Consider the following 23,251-nt stretch of genomic DNA (forward strand, 5'->3'; position numbering starts at 1 on the left):
AGATAGTTTCTTCATACTGATGCGATTAATAATGGTTTAATTATATTTTTGAGTGATATAAGGGAAATAATATGCTACTTCCGGTGAAATTAATGTCACTTCCGGTCTCATATGATAGCTTCTTTCACACTGATTCCAAAAATATATAGTTTCTATATACTTTTGTATGTATAATGGGAGATAATTGGTCACTTCCGGTTTGTTGGAAGTCATTTTTAGTCGTCAGTAATCAGTTTATGTATCTATATGACAAAATATATGGATTCTGAGTACTTTTAACTGTAAAAATTGCAAAAAAGGCTACTTCCGGTTTTCTCAAGGTCACTTCCGGTAGTCATTTTTCAAGGTCATTTGTCACCTAACCTTTTGTAAAAGGTCAAATGCCTTTATAATGAACTTAGTTGAAGTTATAATCAAATAACCTCATATCATGACATTTCAGGGGCACCAACTCCTATAAGATGCCATTAAATTGTATAAGACTAAATGTAGCATATCTTCATTACAATAAAGCAGACATTTTGCACTTGTTCTTTTATATGTATCTTTCAAAGTGTTGGAGAAAATGCAAAAACAAGCAAAAGTCACAATTGAGAACTTGACCTTGACCTTTGACCTTGACCTCATTTTCTAAGTTAGGACCTAGGGGCCCCAAATAAAAACATTCCAGGGTTATACGGTTAACTGTTTATGAGTTAAAAAAACATACCGACAAATTTATTTTGTAAAGGTAGATAACTCCTATAAAATGTCATCGAATCGCTTCGATCCAAATTAGCCAAAAATTCCTGAGGATGTAACGAACCATTTGTAAAAGGAATTTTGTCGCTATCTTTTTCTGTTACAAAGGAGATGCACACAGATGATAAACAGTGAATAGGGAGATAACTCTTACAAAGAAAATTGTTCGTCTTAGCAGGGTGAGATTTAAAACCGTATAAACTATACGATACAATATACAAAATATCTAAGCGACATATTGCGAAACAAAAATTTCAGAATGTGGCGGAAAAAAAAATAATAATAATCAGAAGAAAAACAATAAGTCTTTCCACAGAAAAGTGGAAAGACTTAATAAAAGAATAAGGGGACTACCATTGCGTTTATACAAATAAAGCATTTCGATCTAGAATGAACTGCTACCAATTAATCAAAGCAACCCCACCCTACTACCGAGCAATTGACGTTTTTAAAATACAATTGAACGGCATTACTCTGAGGCATTACTGATTAATTACAAAATAAAAGAAATCACTTATTTGGAAGACACATCGGTGAAATTTCTTTCGTCTTGCTGTCCATGCCTAATCTGTAACAATAAGGAAGTCTCAAGAGGGAGCCTCCAGACATATCACTTTCGAGTATGTACATAACAGACGCGCCTCTTCTCGTTACGAAAGTTTGATTGACACATCGTCTAGACATACCATGCTGAAATGTACTAATTGTTTCATAGGTGTCTATAGGATTACTTGACCAGAAAAATACTTAGTATTTATACTGTGGATGTTACGAATAATGAAACCTTTAAACAGAGATTATGTCGAAGATCGAATATCGTGACCTAGATTTTCATGTCATAACTATTAGTGTAACAATATTCTAAGAATACGACTTTAACGTTCATGTTATTGTGGATAGATAATACTATGATTGGTCAGCGTCAAACAGAACCCATCTTCATGTGCATATGTTTTATATTGATTTTTATTGGTGATAAATTATCACTAATGATATAGGTGACATGCATTAGGGATAGTGAATCTTTTTATATATGCCTCGTTTTGCAGACTTATTATTTAGTTGAAAAGCAATTTAAATTTTCTCCTAGAATAAAAAAATGTCAATGTTAGATACTAGTATATGAGAGAATATTTGTTTGCCAAATTTTCGATTCCTTATTACTCAAAAGCACGGACAAAGACTTATCATATTTTTCTGCTTATTCAAGTTCTGTTATTAAACAATTATTCTTTAGAAATAGTTAAAACTTGTAAATTCTAAACATAGCTGCCAAAATCGTTCAACAATTCCCTTGGTTCCTAATATTGTTTCTACAAAACAGTCGGATTCATTCTGATGTGAGCATTAACGTTATATAGAAATTCTATTTTTGCCGAATCCCTTAATTACCATAATAATCTTATTTATAAGAATAAGAATAAGAATATTTATTATTCCAATCAAGGGTCCTTGATGAGCAGCATAACATGTACACATAAAACAATACATAATGATTTGTGACAGATTTTTTTTATATATTTAAATGAAACATTTAAAAGTTCAGACAAATGTTATTATTTTCATTCTATAAAAATCACATACATATAATTCAAGGCAGGATCAGAACAATAAAATCATTACATACATTAGTTAACATTTCGTCTAACATCTAGACATGTTGTAATATAGCTCCTTAAATATTTAAGCACAAACAAATTTTCATTAGTAAATAATCAAACAAGTTTTGCCTCATTTGAAAGATATATAAAATTAGGACAGATACAGTTTATCTCCTTGAAAAATATCTCCCTATCATTTTTGTTTACTGGACAACTAGTTATAAAATAGGCTAATAAAACTGACCGATTGAGCAGAATTAATTTCGATAATTCAGACAATTAGAAGAGAAGCTAAAATTCTCAGATTGAAATATATTGCAAATCTGCGTCATGAAATAATACATCATTTATGAGCTTTGAATACAAAAACAAAGTTTTAAAAAGCAATATTGAAATGGTATTCTTAAAAATAGAGACCTTACGGCGACAGTTTCTGAATTATTCATGAATCTTAATTTAGACTGAAATTTGATTCATGCATATTATCATGTCAGTTGATAAAGTTGCTTTACCTATCTCTCAATGTGATTTTTTTTTTTGATTGTCTGGTTTTTTTTGGGGGGGTTGTTTTCTCTCTCTCTCTCTCTCTCTCTCTCTCTCTCTCTCTCTCTCTCTCTCTCTCTCTCTCTCTCGCATCACTGCGTTTTTATAAAAACAAAATTGTATCTTTTATAAATTCTAAAAATGCATTTTTCTATGAATCATGGCGATAGTCCAATTAATTTTCTTGAGTAGAAATGCGTAATATCTGGTAGTTGACATCAGAATGGTTTTGAAGGCTGGAGATGTAAAAATAGCGTGATTTATCAAAAATCAGCCTTGGAAATGCCGTTAGAATAATACATCAGTATGACAGATGATCAGAAATTATTTTGCAATATTTTCCATGTCTTCGTTTACCATAAAAGCACAGACCAGTAAAATGCTTATCAAAATAAGAAGAGCGATTATTAACTGTCAGTTTCATATGTTTGGTTTTTCAATTTTCATGGAAAAAATCTATTGAAAAGGAGTGTTTTGTCATACTGAAGTGGCAGTTGTGGTCTTAATGTTTATTTATGGTTCATGAAACCTTCTTCTTTTTTTCTGCTATTAGACATCGACTTTTTAAAGGTTTGAAGGACAGGTTTAAGTAGTTTCTTCTTTGCAAACATTACAATATATGTTGATACTATCTTATTATGGACTTTACGTTTAAAAAAGAAGATGTGGTATGATTGCCATAACTCTCCACAAGACACCCAAAAGTACACAAGTATAGGTCACTGCACGGCCTTCAACAAATAACAAAGCCCATATTGCATATTCAGCTATTTACGTGTTTGTTTATCAGAGTGGTGCTGATTAACATAAAATACAGATTTTCGATAGGCTTCTGCCATATTTACTAATAGTGAATCGTGAAATTACTCGAGACACAATAATCAACCTATCAAATTTGAAATGTGAAAATAATATCAAATTGGTCCAAACTAGTTTACATACATATAGATAAAGACACATTTATATCTCACAATTATTACACTGTAAGAAAAGTGTTTAGTGCCTTGTTTTGAAAGAAGCTGAGAAACAGGTGAAATGGAAACTTAGGCGTGCCTTTCCTCTTTTTTTCGAGGCGGATCGGGTTACCTGTGTAGAGTACATTGCAAAATATATATGAATATGCTGAAACCAGAAATAAACTACAGAAAAGACATTCCCAAATCTTGTGCCAGTTTGTACAACCAATTATTCAAATTACCCATTATTGTCCGAAAATAATTATTACTTTTGACGGAACTTCGTCTTAATGAGTTGACGAAGGAAATAGATTTCTTTTGTATGAAATTGCATTGCTTTGCAATGCTAAATCAGGAAGACGTACGAACCATAGTTTATTTTTGTGTTCAATGTTATATCAATGGTAATTTTGTTTAATTATTATGTACAAAAAGAACTTTCCCTTTTCAAACCCTGTCATCAATCATCACAACAGTTTGCTTTATGAATAGGGTTACTAATTGCGTGCGCTATCATCATTCTGAAACTTAATTTTCTATTAAAATAGGTAAAAAGGAGAAGATAGGCGTAGTTAAACGACAGGACAACACATAATGTCTTTTTTTAACATTATTTTAAAATTTAATTTTGATAGAAATATGTATTTTATGTACTTATCACAATACAAGTTCGAAACGTATTATATATTTCATGAAATGTGCAAAAAATAATTGCTTTTGATTCATGGCTAATTCGAAAACGCATTGTTCCTACTCTTTTTGACAATTTTTATCCTGAACGGTAATGGCTATTCGTTTAAGATTTAATGTTTTCGTGTTGCATCAATATTGAACATATCCTTTCACGTTTTGAGTTTCCTCTATCTAGTATTGTCTTAACAATGTTGATAGTAGCAGCAGAAACACCTACCTATCAAAACTTAGGCTGTGATTCTTATTTTTTTTTTTAAATAGCGAACTCTTAGGAAGATTTCAATTCGAAAAGTATCTTATCAAATGGCATAATATAAAGATCAAAAACAACAAACTAAAATAACACATTACTGACTTGGTACAGGCATTTTCTTGTGTCGACATTAAAAATGTGAGTTCAAACTCCGTACGCTACAGGTTTGTTAGACTCATATTTCAATCAACTTTGATTATTACTGCCAGTTATCATTTACCCCTATTTGTGACATTTTTACCTATTGTTTTTGTTGTTTTGTTCACACATCGTTGTCAATATAATGGAATTTGATGCGACTGTCATAGAGGTGAGAGGTTTAGCTAGCTTTAAAACCAGGTTCAATCCACCATTTTCTACATAAGAAATTGCCTGTACCACGTCAGGAATATGACAGTTGTTATCCATTCGTTTGATGTGTTTGAACTTTTGATTTTGCCATTTGATTGGGGACTTTCCTTTTTGAATTTTCCTTGGAGTTCAGTATTTTTGTGATTTTACTTTATCTGCGATGGTTGTTGGTTCTATACGGGTACTCTGGATTACTTTATTTAGAAAACCCGATGGCATGATATAATCAAAAGGACTATAGGAAGCATTAGAGAAGAGAAAAAAACATCAATTAATTAATCATGGTATCCTACCAAATTATGATCTTACATGAAAATGTACAGTCATAACTATCCACGGACAAAGCATCCAGAATTATAATCAACTAATTGAACAGTGGGAGACATCAAGGCTAAGTTTTGTCGATGACGGTATTCATAATATATACAGAAGCATTTTTCCATAATGGCATGTGTGGAACTATAATAACTTCACTTAGCTGCAAGTGATCAGTTACAATACAATTTCTTTCCACCACTAAACCTATAATATTTATCAATGTCTCATTTTAAAAAGCTAAATTTCTGTAATGGCCGCTGTTTATCTAGGAGAAAAAAATGATGACTGATTACTTTTGGTAACTAGACATCACTATATATGGTCTGAATATTGACTATAGAATATAACTGGCATGTTTTATAATACAAAAAAGGATCGGCACTTTCGAAAATATGTTTTAGTACATCACTGTAAATTGTCGTAATCATTATAATCCATAAAGTCATTGCATAATGGAATTCTTCTATAAGTAACATGCATGTACACGTCTGTGATTCATGAATCATTATTGCGAGTCTGAATCCAGCTGTATGTAATCTTTAATTCAATTTGCCTTTTCAAAATCTAAAGAATTTTGGGTTTTTCTGAAATTATTACTCGGAATGCTTTTGATTTATTCTGATAAATCTTTTTGTCAAAACTCTTGTGGACATATATATGTTATAAGTACCACAGGTATAATATGCATTTGATTTTTAAAAAAAATGAATCGAGAAACTAATGTGATCTCTAGTGGCGGACCCAGCATAGAGTCTGATTTTTCCCTAGCTCCATTTAATGGTCTCTATTTCCTATTGTGCAATTTCTTCCCCTTTTCAAAACACTTGGATTCACACTTGTTTAACCATGCGAACTTGTGACGAACAGACAGCTTAGTTGAATTGATATTTATTTATAATAATTGTTAATGATATTTTAACCACATATCTATTTAGTTTTTCGTATTGAATAAGATTAAAACGTGTAAAAACTCGAAAGAAAATATGCAGTCCAAAGTTGAAATCGGAAACTAACAAACCAAACTCAATATTTTATGATAGATAGTACCACTGGCTGGTTCTGGCCGCACATACGACGAAAAAAAATCACGGTTAAATATTGGTTTATCTGCGGCAGACTGTCATCTATCAGACTGTTTCCTACTGGAATGTCACAATCAGTAGAAAAAGGAAGCATTTGGTTGTCAATGATATATCAGATTTATAATGATCATCGAAATCCATTTAAGTAGTGGATTACTTTTTTTTTTCAAAAAGTGAAGGAGTGTTAAAAACAGCTGATGCAACTTTTCTCGTTAAGCCATAACTAATGTATACATAAGATAAATCTGGATGTGTAACTTATGTAACAGATTTTGCAATATATTATCATTCAAATTTTCTCGTTGATAAAAAGAGCTAAGGATGTACTTAGGTGAGGTTTTGAAATTTGTGTCAAATGTTCGGAATCCTTGGTGTTTTTCCATACAATACATTGTAAAATATTTTGCCCCATAACACCCATTTATTTTTTCATATAAGATTTAATAGCTCATGAAAGGTCATTTACCAAAATTTTAGAAGATTCTTGATTTTCTTTCTTTTGTTTTGACTCCCAAATAATACCAATGCAAATATAGGATAAAAATCCGAGTCAGCCTTTTCCCGCCATATTTTAAATCTCAAATATCTCGAAAAGGAAGTCCATGACCTATCAATATTTTTAGCCTATCTTTATCCTTAATTCATGCTCTACCAGCTTATAGTATCAATTTTAATTTCTTAATTTCACATTGTTTACCTTACCTCACCTAAGTACATCCTTAATTAAATGATGACGCCGGCATGCATAGTTCCGACTGAGGTACTTTTAACATGTCATTAATTGTTTGATAAACATAAAATAGTCAAACTATTGTAGTGTAAATGCAAAAAAAGGTAGATAATACCAAGGGGAATTGCAATACACATTATTAGAGATACTTGACAACAAGGAAAAAATTCTTTCACAACATATTACATTGCAAGCTAAAGACTTATCATGATGAGCCCCTCCAAAATCTTGGATTTTCAAAGAAAAGACGAGTAAACGGTCCAACTGAATGACAGAATTAAACAAAAAGGACACACAAACCCTATAGACTTCGGTGTGAGCCAAGGCTCCGTGTTGAAGACCGTACTTTGACCTAAAATGAATTTTCCTTTACAAATTGTGACTTGGATTTAGAGGTGTCTCATTGGCACTCATACTTCATCTTCTAATATATACTTAGATGGAAGCTGCTGTTTAACTTCTAATACTATGTATTGATAACCGGAACCCTCTGTTCTTAGATAACCCAATTATGATATACTTAATTTAACATGATATGTGTCAATATATATGATCTGGATAAATGATTTACCCTAACAGAAATTCGGTTAATTGAAAATAAACTGTTTTGGGACTACGTAAATCTAATAGCTCTTTTAGGTCACGATATGCTTCATATATAACATACAATTTACTTAAATTGCTAATGCGTGCAAATTGTTTTAAGTTAGATACCGGAAACTAGCATAATAGATATATTGTAAATTTAGTATGCACGAGCTAGCAATAAATCGGTGATTTCAATCCACATATTACCTTTGAAAACAAAAAGCAATGACTACTGATGATATTTTTAGATATTTAAAAGTTAGAATATTTGAGGTTTTTTGTCATTACCATATTAAAAAACTTTTACTTTGTAGATTGTTTGAAGAAATTAAAACATAGTTCTGAAATATTAAACTATGCACGACTTAAAGTTGTTGTTTTTTATTGACAAAATCGTGTAAGGAATGACAATGTTGCAATCTTATTAAAATGAAATCCTCGAACAGTTTTCCTTCTGAAATGTCGAGCTTTAAAAAGATATATCTATAATACTAAAATTACGAGGTCCAATTTGTCAGCCGTCATCACGTAAAAACGACGAATCACAGAATTCAACTTTATATATAACTAATATAGTACAATGGTGTAGATTAAAAATTACACCACTCCAGGCCCTTTTGTTTTCCACGTAATTAATATTGCCAATAATTAAGAAGTTCCGGGTCGAGTCCGCTACCGATACCAATAGTATATTCACCTGTTACCTATTACCTTATCTGTACGTTCCGCATCTGACAGGCGCACCACCAAACGTTGTATTCAGGATTAATATGCTATATACACGGGTCATAACCACAGTGTTGACACTACTAAATTGTCAAATTGTTACCTATTGTAGTATTTTAATCAGTAAGACTTTCTAAGATAACAATACGAATACTAAAAATCTGGACTAAAAATAAGGCGTATAGCTACAGTTTTCAATTTGTTAGTGGGCATGACGTAAAACAGCGAAGCAAAGAATTCAACTTTATTTATAACTTATATAGGACAATGCTGTTGATTAAAAAATACTCCATTCCAGGACCTTTTGTTTTCCAAATAATTAATATTACCAATAATTGATAAGTTCCAGTTCGACGGGTTCAAACCGAAAGAATACTCCATTCCAGGACCTTTTGTTTTCCAAATAATTAATATTACCAATAATTGATAAGTTCCAGTTCGACGGGTTCAAACAGAAAGACGTGAAAGCAGAGAAAAACTGTGTATCTTATAATCGGCATGACTTTATCAGATGATAATACGAATACTAAAATAAGGCTTGCGCATAGTTATATATACTTTAATTCAGTCACGGACCCGTGATATCACGGGTGTGTTCTAGTATATATATATATATGAAATATCAGAACTGGAGCAATTCAAGGATTTTATTTTACTTAGATTTGATAATGTTGTGTTTTATCACGACAACGTTAGTAATCCTTAGAATCCTAGTTATCATTAGAAACAAAGTCATAAGTAAAATTAAAATGGAAAATGGGGAACGTTTCAAAAGTACAACAACCCGACCAATGAGCTGAAAATAACAAAAGGCCACCAAATGGTCTTCAAACCAGTGGTAAAAAGTTACGCACTAGCAGGGATATCATAAAACACAGATGATTCAATATGCATGATTGGTTTGGCAATTATTGGTATGTCCCTTTCAGTCAAAAATACGTTATGCGTTTCGGTACTTACACATCCCTTGTCTTCAATTTACTTTGGTGTTGATCGTTTCTGATGAAGGTAATCAAGAAATTTAATTCGGATGCATAACATATGTAAAGGGATGTTTTGATTATAATCAAAACAACATTGGAACATCCAATAGCTTAAAGCACTAACGAAGTTTCAGATCTTCCTAATGTTCTCAAGATTTACCCCTTTAGTCAATGACATGTATATACTCGTACACCTCTCTGTGTGGAAAATTCAAATGAAAAACAGGGTTATTGGAGTTGGAATTCTTTAACAGATCATTGACAGCATTTTATCATAAATTTTCTGTTTGTTGTGTTTATTTTGTTTTCATATTTGCTTCTTATATATTTTTTTTTCGCATCATGTTTTTAACGTGCCCCTTAGAAAGCGTTAATTCATATGGGTTGTGCCCCATTTTGGATATTGATAGGGTATTCATATCTGACTAATAAACATTCAACCCATAACGTTTGTACGAAAAATAGCGTATATATTTCAAATCTATCATTATTTTCTTCTTGATAGTTGTCAGTTTTCAACTGTTGTACAAATATATTTATATATTTAGACTTTGTTCGCGCTTTCAAAGGTCGGCTTAATGCTCTAATTTAAATGAGATTTTCACTTTCATTTTGTAGATACAGCTGAAACATTTGATGCACTAATCTCACTATAGCGTCAATTCTAAAGGCAGTAACTATGTTATATATAATCGTCAACAAATGTTTTACCATAGAGATTTTGACACTTGATGCAATTGATTATGGCATCTGTGTTTTTATCAAGTGTCTGGAACAACATCTCTTTTAATTTCCAATATTGTTTTTCTTGTTATTGTAGTGATTTTACAATGTTGAATTATTTTCTATATTGCATTTGATTGTTTTCAGAAACAATAACTTCATTAAGTAGAATAGAATATTCCCATTTTCACTTAAACGTATTTTGTGCGATAATAGTATGTTTTAGGGCATGTTGTACATTAAAGATATTTTCTACGTTTCGATCTCTTCTTTTTTTAAACGAGTATTATGTAATTCTTATTCCTAGGTTTCTTGCATTTAGATTTCTAGATGATAACAAGTTAATTGTATGCCCTAATGCAGGATTGTTACGTAACCATTTACTGCCGGATGCCAATTTCCTGTATTGTATCGCAATGTTATGTTTCCTCTCACTTTCACGATTTATCAATTTCGTCATTCGACAATGAGATCGGAAATTGCAATCGCGGATTTATTCAAACTATTATTTTACTTTCAAATATATGTATATTAATTTCCGTACAGATAACTAATTTAACAGGACTATCTGTTAAAAATTAATGGTATCCTCATCACTGGTTGTTTATTAAAAAAATGTGCATTGAGAATTATGCGACTGATTATGCCAATTATAATTGAAATGCACTTCTATATATTTAAGTACTACTTAATGAAAAGATGTATATCAAACTCCTGAAACGTTTGGTTTTTAAAAATATTTTAGAACTGGTAATTAAGGTGGTACCCAACACTTTAACTAAAATTAATTTGGCTCGTTTAATTTTCTTAAAATTTTGACAAAGTATTTACTTTGACCCCTTGACAAAAATATAAAAAAAATTAAAAATTTTGAACCAACCGTATTGTCAGAAAAATTACACTGGTTATATAGCAATTTGACAAACACCAATTTTGATCATTGAGAAGCTTGATACTCCTTTTACAACACAACGTAATTAAAACGTTTTGCTGATTTTACAGAGTTATCTCCCTGTAGTGTTAGGTACCACCTTAATCATGTGGTGAAAAGGTATGATAAAAATACCGAAATTATTTGCAAATTCACAAAAGTGAAGTCCATAAAAACGGACAAAATCAAACAAGTTATTGAACGATTCAAGGGAAACAACTGCCATAGTCTTGATACTTAACCTGAACAGGTGTAACCAGACATAATAAATTGTCAACAGAAGGGTAAATATTTCTCAACAAATTATCATAGTATATGATTGTTTGGAATGAGAAATGACAATTTACATTTCTATTTTTTTTAAATTTGAGCGCAGAAAATTACGCGTTGTTGTGCTGGTAATGTATTTCGCCGGCTTGTTGTTTATGATTGTCCCCTCTTTTTCATCTCATCCTTTGTATTTTTCAAAACCTTTGCCACTTACCTTTTTAAAAATTGACAAAATATAATAATAATAATTATAAACTTAACTTATCTAACAATTACCTTATAATGACATATTATATTTTCATTCGCAGATTCCGTCACTTATGATATTGGTAATACAAATGGGTACGACATAAACATAGACGACAATTGGCTGAATGAAGTTCTTCATACAAATGTTAATGAAAGTAGTAAGAAGTACAACCAAATTATTATCGACCAGGAACCCAAACATGTGCAGTTACCTCGACTTGTATCTGATGACGAGGATAATGTCGATGGTTCCGGTTCCGGTGATGGGATGCAACTAGATAAAGGTAACAGCAAAGGAGAAAGATATTTATTTATCATAACAAATATTTTCGGTATTTTGCATTAACTTCTCTGATTAAAGCAAGAGATATAAAATGTTTGATAAGCCATTATTTCCCTAAATTTAAAAACGATCAGTAAACTTTGATGAATAGTTGTCTCATTGGAAGTTATACCGTACCACATCTCTTTATTTTCATATTATCAATGCCTTTGAAAATATGTTAAGTTAAATGATGAATGAACATATGAATAGTACTTGGCTATCCAGAGAGGATGCAAGTTATAGCACTATGTCGTCATAAATAAAATTTTACCAAATATTTTTATTTCATTCACAATTTTCTTTTCAAAATATATGGGAGTAATAGCTTTACCAAAAATAATATTTTACACACATAAACATCTTTATAAAATACATAGCAAAATGTCCGTGTGAAGTTATTGCTACTATCTATGTTTATCAATAGCAAAACCTTAAAAATAAATACAACTTTACACGTAGATAACAAAACAATTTTAATATGACTGTTTAAGGTTTCGTGGATGTGTGATCGTTCTGAGTGAGGGAGGTTGTTGGTTGTATCCCACTTAACCACTATGCTGTAAAAACATAGCAACGAATACTCATACCATCACAAATGACGACATCACTGTCTTTTCTTTCATATCTTTTCAAGATGTACTGAAATTAAGGTACAACAGATTTTCAGTTAAACCGTTTCAGCATTTGGAAAATTTGACTATTTCAAACGTCTTAAAATTTTCAAACATGGAATATTTTTATCACTGTTGGTATCATTTCTGTACCAAAAATTTGTAGTACACATCAAGTACTGTGAAATACAGGTACCTTAATATAACAATAATTTAAAGAAAAGAAATAGTACTAAATATTAAAAGTAAATTTCCAGTACTACAATGCAAAAGTAGCAGTGTAAAGACTAAAGTATGTAAACTATATCATACCACAAAGTTGTAAATGTTAAAATGGTATTTTTTGTATCACCCCAGAAAACATCAGTATTTAAACGGTCCTAAAATAAACAGTTCTTTAACATAATTTGGTACTGACGCAGTACTGACACTTCACTAAAATAATGAGTCCTGAAACAAAACAGAACAGAACAGTACGAAAGTCATTATATAGATGTAACAAAAAGGTGTAACATAATACCAAACTCCAAAGTCAATCCCCATAAAAATGAAATTTATAAAATTTATAAAAACTCACAACCAACGAGTGAAAAACAACCACAACACCCCTGTCTTGGCAAACGTTATTTTCCGAAGAAAATGTCGAATAAATCTGATCCAGGAGCCAGCTTTAGACACAGCATCACTGAAATGACAGAAAGTATATCATTATAATTTTATTACATTGCCGTTCAATAATGATTTGTTATAGAGTAGAAAAGTAAAAGAAAAGTGTGACAAAATTCATGGTTGTGTAAGATAGATCATCACTGTTCATCGGTACAAAGTTCAGAATGCATTCTCATATAATATATCAGTCCTTTTCTCTTATATATATTATACAGGGCAATTGGATATCAAATATAAATTTAAGCTTACAGGATTATGTGTTAGTCTTGATCCAAATTCATCATAAAAGACCTGTTATATTTTTCCTTGCGACTTAAGTACTTGGCAAATTCGTTAAATAAAATTAAGAGAATTAAATGGGTCAGTAGAGAGTACAAGCAACAGAAAATTATTACAAATAGACTTCCTTATCATCAATTATTTTACATTAACGGTGAGACTTCAAACACTGTCGTTATTGTAAATGCCCAAAAGGTACATATGTTTACGTCAGAGGGTTCTCGATAAGGAAACATCATATATTCTTATAATCTTATAATGTAATGATATACCTAAAAAATTCCAGTGTACAGATTACATTTAAATCTTTAACCTCTTTAAATAGACAATGATTATAATTTGATACGCCATGCGCGCAGTTTATCAAATATCAAATCAAATATAAAACTAAAAAGCATTAAAAACCCAAATTCAAAAAGTGTGATATCGGGGCTAAGGCATTCATCACGTACAAAAACGTTAGGGTTCTGATTAATTCATCGTTTTTTAAACACAATTTCAAAGATGTATGGAAAATATTAGTATTTCATGTCACCACATTCTGACCTGTTGGTTGTTGATACTCTAAGACAAGAAACGTCCTCCTACAGTGGTTGTAAAAACTCATCAAATATACCTTTATTATAATTTCGTATCAAAAGACTCATCAATGGTGCACGACTCAATAAAGGTTGAAGGCCAAATAAAACACTATAAGTACGTTCTTATGACGGGAATATAAGAATTAATAAATCACGCTCCCTCTTCTTTTGAGTTCATGCGATATCCTCAGTTTTTGTGAGTCACCATAATTTGTGTCGATTTATAAGATTCGGACATTGGAAAGCTACTGTGTCCTTAACCGATAAAGACAAAAAGCGCGCCTTGCTTAGCTGTTTTCAAGCATTGTATGTTGATAATTTTAATTAAATAATCGGTTATTTTAAACTCCCTATTGTATGACTCTATTTCAATATTCATTAAAATCCACTCGATATTTACATCATCAATTTGTTAGAATAATGTGTACGTTAAACAATGTCGACAAACTTGCCATCTGTTTATCATTTGTGAACTATCAGATGTTCGATTAAAATTCTTATTCTTCTTTTTCTTCTTCTTAGTCTTCTTCTTATTCCTCAGAGTTTTTGGGTTGATGACAGCTATTTTACTTTTGAGTGGCCGTTAAGATTATATTCTAGTTATTTGCGATTTAGACTTTAACAGATTGTAAAGGAACTTGCCATTTTTATTTTATTATTATAGACCTGTTTGAGACAACTTAATGCCTTATGTTATTATACGTACTTTGATTGCTGTCTCCTGTCCCATCATTTCGCTTCACAATTTTAAATAAAAATGTCTGGATTTTTTCATATGTTACTGGTCGTGTTTGCTATTTCATTTTTGTGGCATTGCTAATACGAAAATGGAAATAGAAACGGAAATTACAAAGATATATTATACTTTTAAGTGAAAGAAAACATTAATTTCGTGAGAATTAAGTGATACATCTTGTATTAATTATCTGCGGAAATGATACTTTGATAGTTTTGTAGTTTGTCTGATATGTGGTCTAAACCGAAACAAGAAAGATTGCAAAATAAGCGTTGGAATTTCGAATCGATGCCAGACATTTCCAAGTATATTCTGATAGACATGTTACTTTATAGATGAATCAAATGTTTTATCTAAAAATCGATTCAAATCAATGTCATGAATAGATTGAAATGTAGAATCTGATACATTATTGATTACTTTGATGATTAAGTTAATATAACATTGATATTCTAGGCCATTTCACTGATCACACGCCCGGAAGACTAGAACAACAGACGATAGGAAAACAGCACGAGGCTATTCGTCGTCTGCCCGACTCTGATACAGGTATTGACGTTTAATTAAAGATCAAACGAACATTGATATATTCGTCTTTTGATAACATGAAGTCATTTGTTTTCATATTGCTTTTACCAAGGGAATAAAGAAATCTCAGGATTATGGATCGATTGAACCTATTATTTTCAAATCATTAGATTAATGTGTAATCATTCTTGATTATGGTAGACTTGTGACATCTTTCACGTCGACGACATTCTAATTAAAAACCAGACACTAAAAAAGAATACAACAAAAATTTGAAATACATTTAAAATTAGAAAGCAGAAACACAAAAAAAAAACTAGATTTGCCATTGCAAGCAATAGCGGATGGCACCCTCCCCCCATTGCCAGGTGAACGGCAGCCATTTTGAAAATTCCAAAGTCAAAGAGCACATCTACAGATGTCTATTAACATTCTTGTAAAGTTTTATCAATTTTGGGGCATTTTGAAATTTTTGGAATTTTTGCTATTTCCATGGTAACGGGTACCATTTCCAAAATTCCAAAGACAGGTGCCACTTTGGGACATGTCATGTTATATATCCATGAAGTTGTAGAAGGTTTGATTTAATATTCTTGCAGGAAATACAGCTTCAATGTGTTTTTCCATAGGGCCAATGTTAAACTTTTGCCCTGTTTCCATGACAATGGCAGCCATTTTGGAATTTTCTTATATTGTCACAACATCTAGGCATACTAAGGAACCTTACCATAAAGTTTCATCCAGCTAGGTCTTATAATGAAAGATTTAAAATTTGCATTTTTTTCACATTTCATCAGTTTCCATGGCAACTGCGGCCATTTTTTACCATTCCAATGTCTCTTGCACTACTTTACATGGCGGTTCATATTATGGTATAGTTCTATCAACATGGGTCTGACCAATCCAGAGAAATAGTATGGACAAAATGTGTGGAAGAATAATAATAATAATAATAATAATAAAAAGAAAAAAAAGAAACGAACAATAACAAGATGTCACCCCAACTCCGTTGAGGGTGCCATAACAATTCAACCTATGCTGTTTCAATTCGCTTTTTTACAATCTAATGCATTCTGGGTATTAATATTTCCAAAATTGTACACCAAAATGTTGTGATTGGATGAAAACGTGATAAACAATAGAAATTCAAACAAAAAAGTAACGTTATTTTCATTTTGGTGTACGACCAATGAGATTCCCCATAGTCGTTTAGATTCTGTACATAGATTAACTTATAACAAAAACAATTTTCCATCTTGAGCATCAATTTGCAGAGGAATTCTTTGTAAATTTTTAATATCAGTTTAAAACGTAGCATTGGTTAATCAAATGTAAGCTGCATGCATTTGCAAATATCAGTCTTGACTGAAAATAGATGGTTGTTATGCAATTATAAAATATTTTTTTAAAGAGAAATGTGCCAATATGTTTCACCTATCAAATAAATAAATATGCCAAGTAATTGCTAACACACAACGCTGCATACACATGAAACAGTTGTCTTCTTAACCGTTTAGTCTCGAGTGTATCTAATGAAGAAAATTCAAAAACATATGTCAACCATTGACATTGGTATTTGTTTGCAAGTCTATACACTATGCAATATCTATGTGAATTAGACTACGACGCAATTGTCTCTGAGTCGTCCTCTGTGTATGGTACTAAACGAGATAATTACATGATTTTATCGATGATGTTAAATAATATATATGTAGTTAAATTAATTTATTGTTTTGTATTCCTTTGAGACATTTCAGAAGTACTGTTATAGTATTACCTTCTTAATTTTTGTCAGAAATGTAGTACATGTTATCTCATATATAAATTCGTCATATATTCTGACTTGTTTTGACCGATCAATTACATTTTTAATAAACGTAAATCCAGTGGTCAAGTTTGATTTATAGAGTGACAAAATACAGTTTCTCACTTCTCTCCTGTAATCATGATAGTACTCCACTATGAATAGTTATGATATTCATTTCAAAATTAAATAGATATTGATTGTGAAAGTCATAAATTATTGACTGATTCCTAGCTCTGAAACATAGATACAAGATATAATTCATTTGGGCTCCAATTATCTTGATTTTACCACAGGTTTGCGCTTCATGCTTGATATTTTACCACACACTAAAGTTAGAGCTTAAGATTGGGATATTATACAAATTCCTATTATAGTTTTTCATGTATTCACAGTTTTGACGACTTTCAGTTCCCATTCGTGCATGTTCCCGTACACAACTTACCATTGTTACGTCATCGTTCAAAGACTTCATTTACATATTCTGATGTGATTTAAATTACTCATCTAAAGCATAAGAAGTTTCAGTAGAATTGGAACATTACAGCCCAAACAATCATAATACTGCCTAGCATGGGACCTATATTATTAGTTACATAGTGCTCTAGTGACCTAATAAGGTATATATGGGGTCAGTAAATTCCGTAAGGGGTGAGAGCGAACTCGAATCCCCATATGGAATTTACTGACCATATATACCGTATTAGGTCACAAGCACACTATGTAACCAATTTATCTTACCGATTATCTTAATTTGTGAAATTTAGACAAGTGACCCAGCAAAATGAGCAAGTCTTCAATATGTAAGCATTAAGAAACTACATCCATTGATCCTACAAAAACAGATACCAACAATAACAATTTGTTAGGTTTAAATGTGTTTTATGAATTTATGTCAATCTTAATCGTCAATTTCTTCGTCTGTTAAAACCTTTACGATTTTTTCTCAGTACAGTTTTGCTTTTATAAAGGGACGTTACACCACTACTATCCATGTATGAAATAAGCCCCGCCTCCCTACTACCTTATTGGTATATAAAGGGACGTAACACCACTACTAACAGTGTATGAGGGTAGCCCAGCCTCCCTACTAACCTAATATCGAATATAGACGGTCTCCACGAGGGCTCTTTTAACCAATCACATTCCTAGAAATGTATAGGAGGTAAGATAAATAACTGTATTCGAATGTTACATCATTTGTACGCAAAGCGTTTGAAGAACGTCATATTAGAATAACCACATAAAAGCCATATACTTGTATGCACTTGTTATATTTTCATGAAATTAGTGTCCTTTTTAATTCTCAGATGAATAAACTGGTATGGCTTAATATAGTTTGACTTAACAAAAATACTTGTTTTTATAGATGTAGATCTTTTCAATGTTGACAATGAAGAAATAAAAGAAACATTACACCCAGTACCAACAATGGGTGCTGCAACGATCCCAACAACTCGAGTTGTCACTAAGACGTCGACAACACAATCAAATAATCCAGACATTAGCAAAGAAACTGACGATGAATTTGACGACGAAGACGGCGATGGTAACTATACTTTTCAAATATAATCAAAAACACTAAACATAAATCGGGAAAAAACAGGTGCACATTTTTTTCAATTAAAATATTTAAACATTAGAAGAATTGTCGTCAGAGATGTTTTTCCTCTCGATTTACTAGTTTTTCAAGATTTATTGCTCAGGTTCGTTCGATAACTAAACATCATTAAAATTAGAGAGGTTCACTGAATGTTCTACCGAAATTGATATCATACATCATGTATTATATAATTTGATTCACTTTCCCCTGAGGAAATAAAAACGACCTTGAAAAGTGCGGAAAATGAACGACATCTAGCAATCAGAATATTGGATTTCAAGAATTTTGAAAATAAATAAGCCATAGGCAGTAGTTCCAGAAAAAATAGTACATGAATGTTTGCCAATAGTCAATACTAATTTCAATGCATAGTCTGCAAAGTTTAACTTGAATTCTATATGAATGTATGCCAAATGTCAATAATTATTTTACTGCATATTCTACAACTTTCAATTTAAACATGAGAGTGTATATACGTTAACTGCATGTAAAAGGATAAAAAAAATGGTTATAGGCAGCTTTCTATATGCCTCAAAGAATAGCAAAAACACATTAAAAGTTAATCTGATTTAATCACTTACTCTGTGGCAGTTCAAATTATAGAGGGAGTGATACCGGGTTTATAATTCCTTTTTTTTTTTGCATTTGCTTCCGATATCCACTTTGTTTTTTTTCCAAAATCTCTCTCTATTTACCCAATATTCTTCCTCAATTTTCCCTCAACATCCTAACTTACAAAAGTGACCTATTCCCATGTTTTATGACCATTCTTCTCTTGTAAGCAAAGAACCACAACAACTTTTTGTAAAAGTGATGCAAAGGATTACAAAGGAATATCCAAACTAATAAATTAAACACAAAAATGACGAATAAAGGCAACAGTAGTATACCGTTGTTAAAAAGTCATAAATGGATCGAGAGAAAACAAATTCAGATAACAAACTCAAACCGAAGGAAACACATCAAATATAAGAGGGAAATAACGGAACAACAGAAACACTGCAAAGCTATGGACAAAACGAAAACGACAAAAAGACAAAAATAAGTACACAAAACACAACATAGAAAACTGAAGACTGAGCAAGACGCTCATGATAGGGCAAGCAGATCTTGCTCCAAATATGACACTTAAAGAGTAACAGAATTATTATTGTCCTCAATTTTTTAGACATACAATGAACTATTAATTGTAAAGGATTCGTTCTGTGCACTTCTTATAGAATCATAAATACTAAGTGTCTGTCGCAAGTACAGTTGATTTTCAGTCTGAACTTGAATTATTCCCACTTCAATTACGCATAACATATTTGTACTTTAAGTTGGTATATTTCAACATGTACCCTTCCGGAGCACCTGAGATCACCTTAATATTCATGGGGTTTCGTGTTGCTCAGTCTTTAGTTTTTCTATGTTGTATTTTGTGTACTTTTGTTTTTGTTTTTTTATCTTTTCGTCTTATTTTTCTTGTGGTGTATTGCATTATTTTGTTATACATGTAGGAATAAACCCATTTAAAACAAAATTTTAAAAATCCGCGACATTTCTGCAGAATTTTGCATTTCAATGCTAACTAAGCGTCCTGTATTAAGTTCACTATTCCTTGTTACGAAAAAAGTAAAATCACAAAAATACTGAACTCAGAGGAAAATCAATTCGGAAAGTTTATAATCACATGGCAAAATCAAATAACAAAACGCATCAAAAACGAATGGACAAGAACTGTCATATTCCTGACTTGGTACAGGCATTTTCAAATGTAGAAAATGGTGGATCACTTTTGACCGGTCTTCTCGTGTAACAAATGCTACAAAATCTGCAGTGTGAACAGCAGTATCAAGGAACTAACATGACTTATAGGACGTAATTTTCTATTCGTATTACTGAAATAACTTTTCGTTGACGAATTAATCTGAGAAAAAAAAGACATTTAAGCAGTTAAATTGGTTGTAATATTAGACATTTAATTCTGCTATACAATTTTGTAATAACGGCAGCACTAGACATATTAATAATTTCGGAAGTCATATTCATATTTCTAATTCCCAATACAATAATTGATCACTTGGCTTTCATCATAATTGTAATTTTCAAAAAGATAATAATATGAAATGTTATCTCCGATCACGGGGGAAACTAATTGTTTGATGTCAAAATTGTTGACAGTTGCAGTAGATATAGGGAGATAATATGGTGCTTATAATTAGGACTGTTTGGTATCAATGCAACAATTCAACCTTCATAGAAAAATATAAGTAATTTGTATGAACAAATTAAGTTGTAATATACATGAAAAGAGCATCCACATAAACAAATAATTAAACAAAAGGATGAAACAAATATACATGCACACGTTACATTCATATATCATTACGGACAAAGTATACAGTTTTAAGGAACATTAATGAATGGGTACATGTAAGTGATTGATTACTTTATATGTGCATTCCACCAAATTATATCATAAGTACCCACTATGAAGCTTAAGGTCAATCAAAACAGCAATACAATCATTGATTCGAATTTTAATTTCCCTTACAGGCACACAGGGTTACGAATTTTCTTTTTCGTCTTTTTTGTAATATAGTATTTACCACATTATTTCGTCGCATATACTACTAAAAAAACGATAAACAAATATATCGAAATCCAGTGCAAAGTATTCTAATAATTCTGTCTTATTATTATGATTTATTTTTTAAGATTTTATCGAGGCCAGAACAGAACTTGGGTCTGGATTGGAAGAGGAAGGTAAGCAATACAGTGTATAACGTATCAAATACGGTGTTTTACCTCCACAGATCAATAGGTGGCTTCCTCACAAGTTAGTGTGGGTTACCCCATAAAAATAAGATATCTGTTCATTGCAGTAAGATGCAGTATGTGCGTGTTTTTTATATATATGTTTGTGCATTTAGGTGGATTTTCAAGAACTGCTTACCCTTTCTGAGCACTGGGATCGTTCCCATATTTTGGTTCAGTTCGTGTTGCTCATTTTTTCAGTTTTCTATGATACTTTTTCTGTGTTGTCGTTCGTCTGTTGATCCATGGCGTTGTCAGTTTATTTTCAACTGATGAGTTTTAGAGCCTCTTTGGTATCTTTCGCATCTCTTTACCTTTCATATATCTCGAACCTGTCATCCTGATAAAAGGTTAACTTGATAATCTAACAACAAATATAAGAAAGAGTTCAGTTTAGGTATTCCTAGAACTATTCTAATTCGCGTTTAATCAATATAGCTTTTCTAATTTTTATGCAAAATTCGATGAACTTGCAGGAATTATTTTACCGGTGTTGTCTTAAATGAAAATGCAACGAAAATAACAAAAATTAAACTTGATATCTTAAATAGGACGTAATGTGACGAGTATTCAATTGGTCTATTAGTTATTCTGGCAATACTTATGGCGTGTCTGTGTGGGATTTTTCTGCTTCACATGTGTATAGTATGTCCTCGTTCATGTCTTCTCTTTCGTACTTTGAATTCAAAATCCCACTATTGTCATCATTTCTTTAACAACAGGCCACAATTTTCTCTGTTCAGCCATCAATTGGAACTGAATTATTTTTTATATGAATATTACTGTTTAAAAAAACATCAAAGCTTATAATTTACACCCCGGCCCAGACAACATACGCCATATCAGTGGCGCTCGAATACGAAACGTTTGAAGCCAAATATCGATATGATAAGCAATGTTTTATTTGAAGATAACAGTCTGGACGAATAATATATGAAACACCATTTTTTTAAGTTCATGATTAAGCTGATAAACTGAATGGTTATTGCCAATTTTCCTAGTAATTGTCTCACTAAGGGATCAAATTGGAGAGTTGATAAATCTATGTAAATCAGAAATAAGACTTAATAATGTAATTTAAAGGTAATTCATCGAAGACATCATTACCTCAGTAGTTAGGGTCGTCACCGACATGATTTATAACAATAATTCATTAAGTTTATTTTTTCTTAGTCTATCTTAATTGCAGTTTTAAGTCATGTAAGCTCGTGTTTTTTTTATTTCCTGTTCAAAATATAATCTTCTCATAACTGCAATATACGTACATAAGACTTTATGAAAAATCTATTGACGATAACGGAGAAAGGTAAAGTAACATCTTCCATTTAAAGCATACCACTTCAAGGAGCAGGCAATACAAAATAGATTGCACACATCCATCACATGTGTTCAATGAGGCCGGTATCAGCGTGCATGAAAGGACCTTATTGACTATGTGTCTGTGATATAATTGTTGTGAATCTCATTTATTCGTCTAGAAAAGAACCATTTGTTATCATCGTCAAATCTGCTGTATCATCGTAAAGTTAATCGTCTATTTACCTTTTGTCAATAAATTTACGTTGGCGATTGATATAG

The 23,251-nt window shown here is 31.5% G+C and overlaps 1 protein-coding gene across 1 annotated transcript in view; it reads left to right on the forward strand.

Moving 5' to 3' along the window:
- The window catches only part of LOC143084217 (uncharacterized), a 60,377-nt gene extending 38,735 nt beyond the window's left edge, over positions 1-21,642 (forward strand). The window contains exons 2-5 of the mRNA XM_076260629.1: positions 11,798-12,022; positions 15,396-15,488; positions 18,641-18,820; positions 21,575-21,642. Coding sequence (XP_076116744.1) covers positions 11,798-12,022; positions 15,396-15,488; positions 18,641-18,820; positions 21,575-21,642 — 566 coding nt within the window. The remainder of the gene's footprint in view (positions 1-11,797; positions 12,023-15,395; positions 15,489-18,640; positions 18,821-21,574) is intronic.
- Positions 21,643-23,251: the final 1,609 nt, after the last annotated feature.

Source organism: Mytilus galloprovincialis, chromosome 7, assembly GCF_965363235.1.
Source record: "Mytilus galloprovincialis chromosome 7, xbMytGall1.hap1.1, whole genome shotgun sequence".
Lineage (NCBI taxonomy): Eukaryota > Metazoa > Mollusca > Bivalvia > Mytilida > Mytilidae > Mytilus > Mytilus galloprovincialis.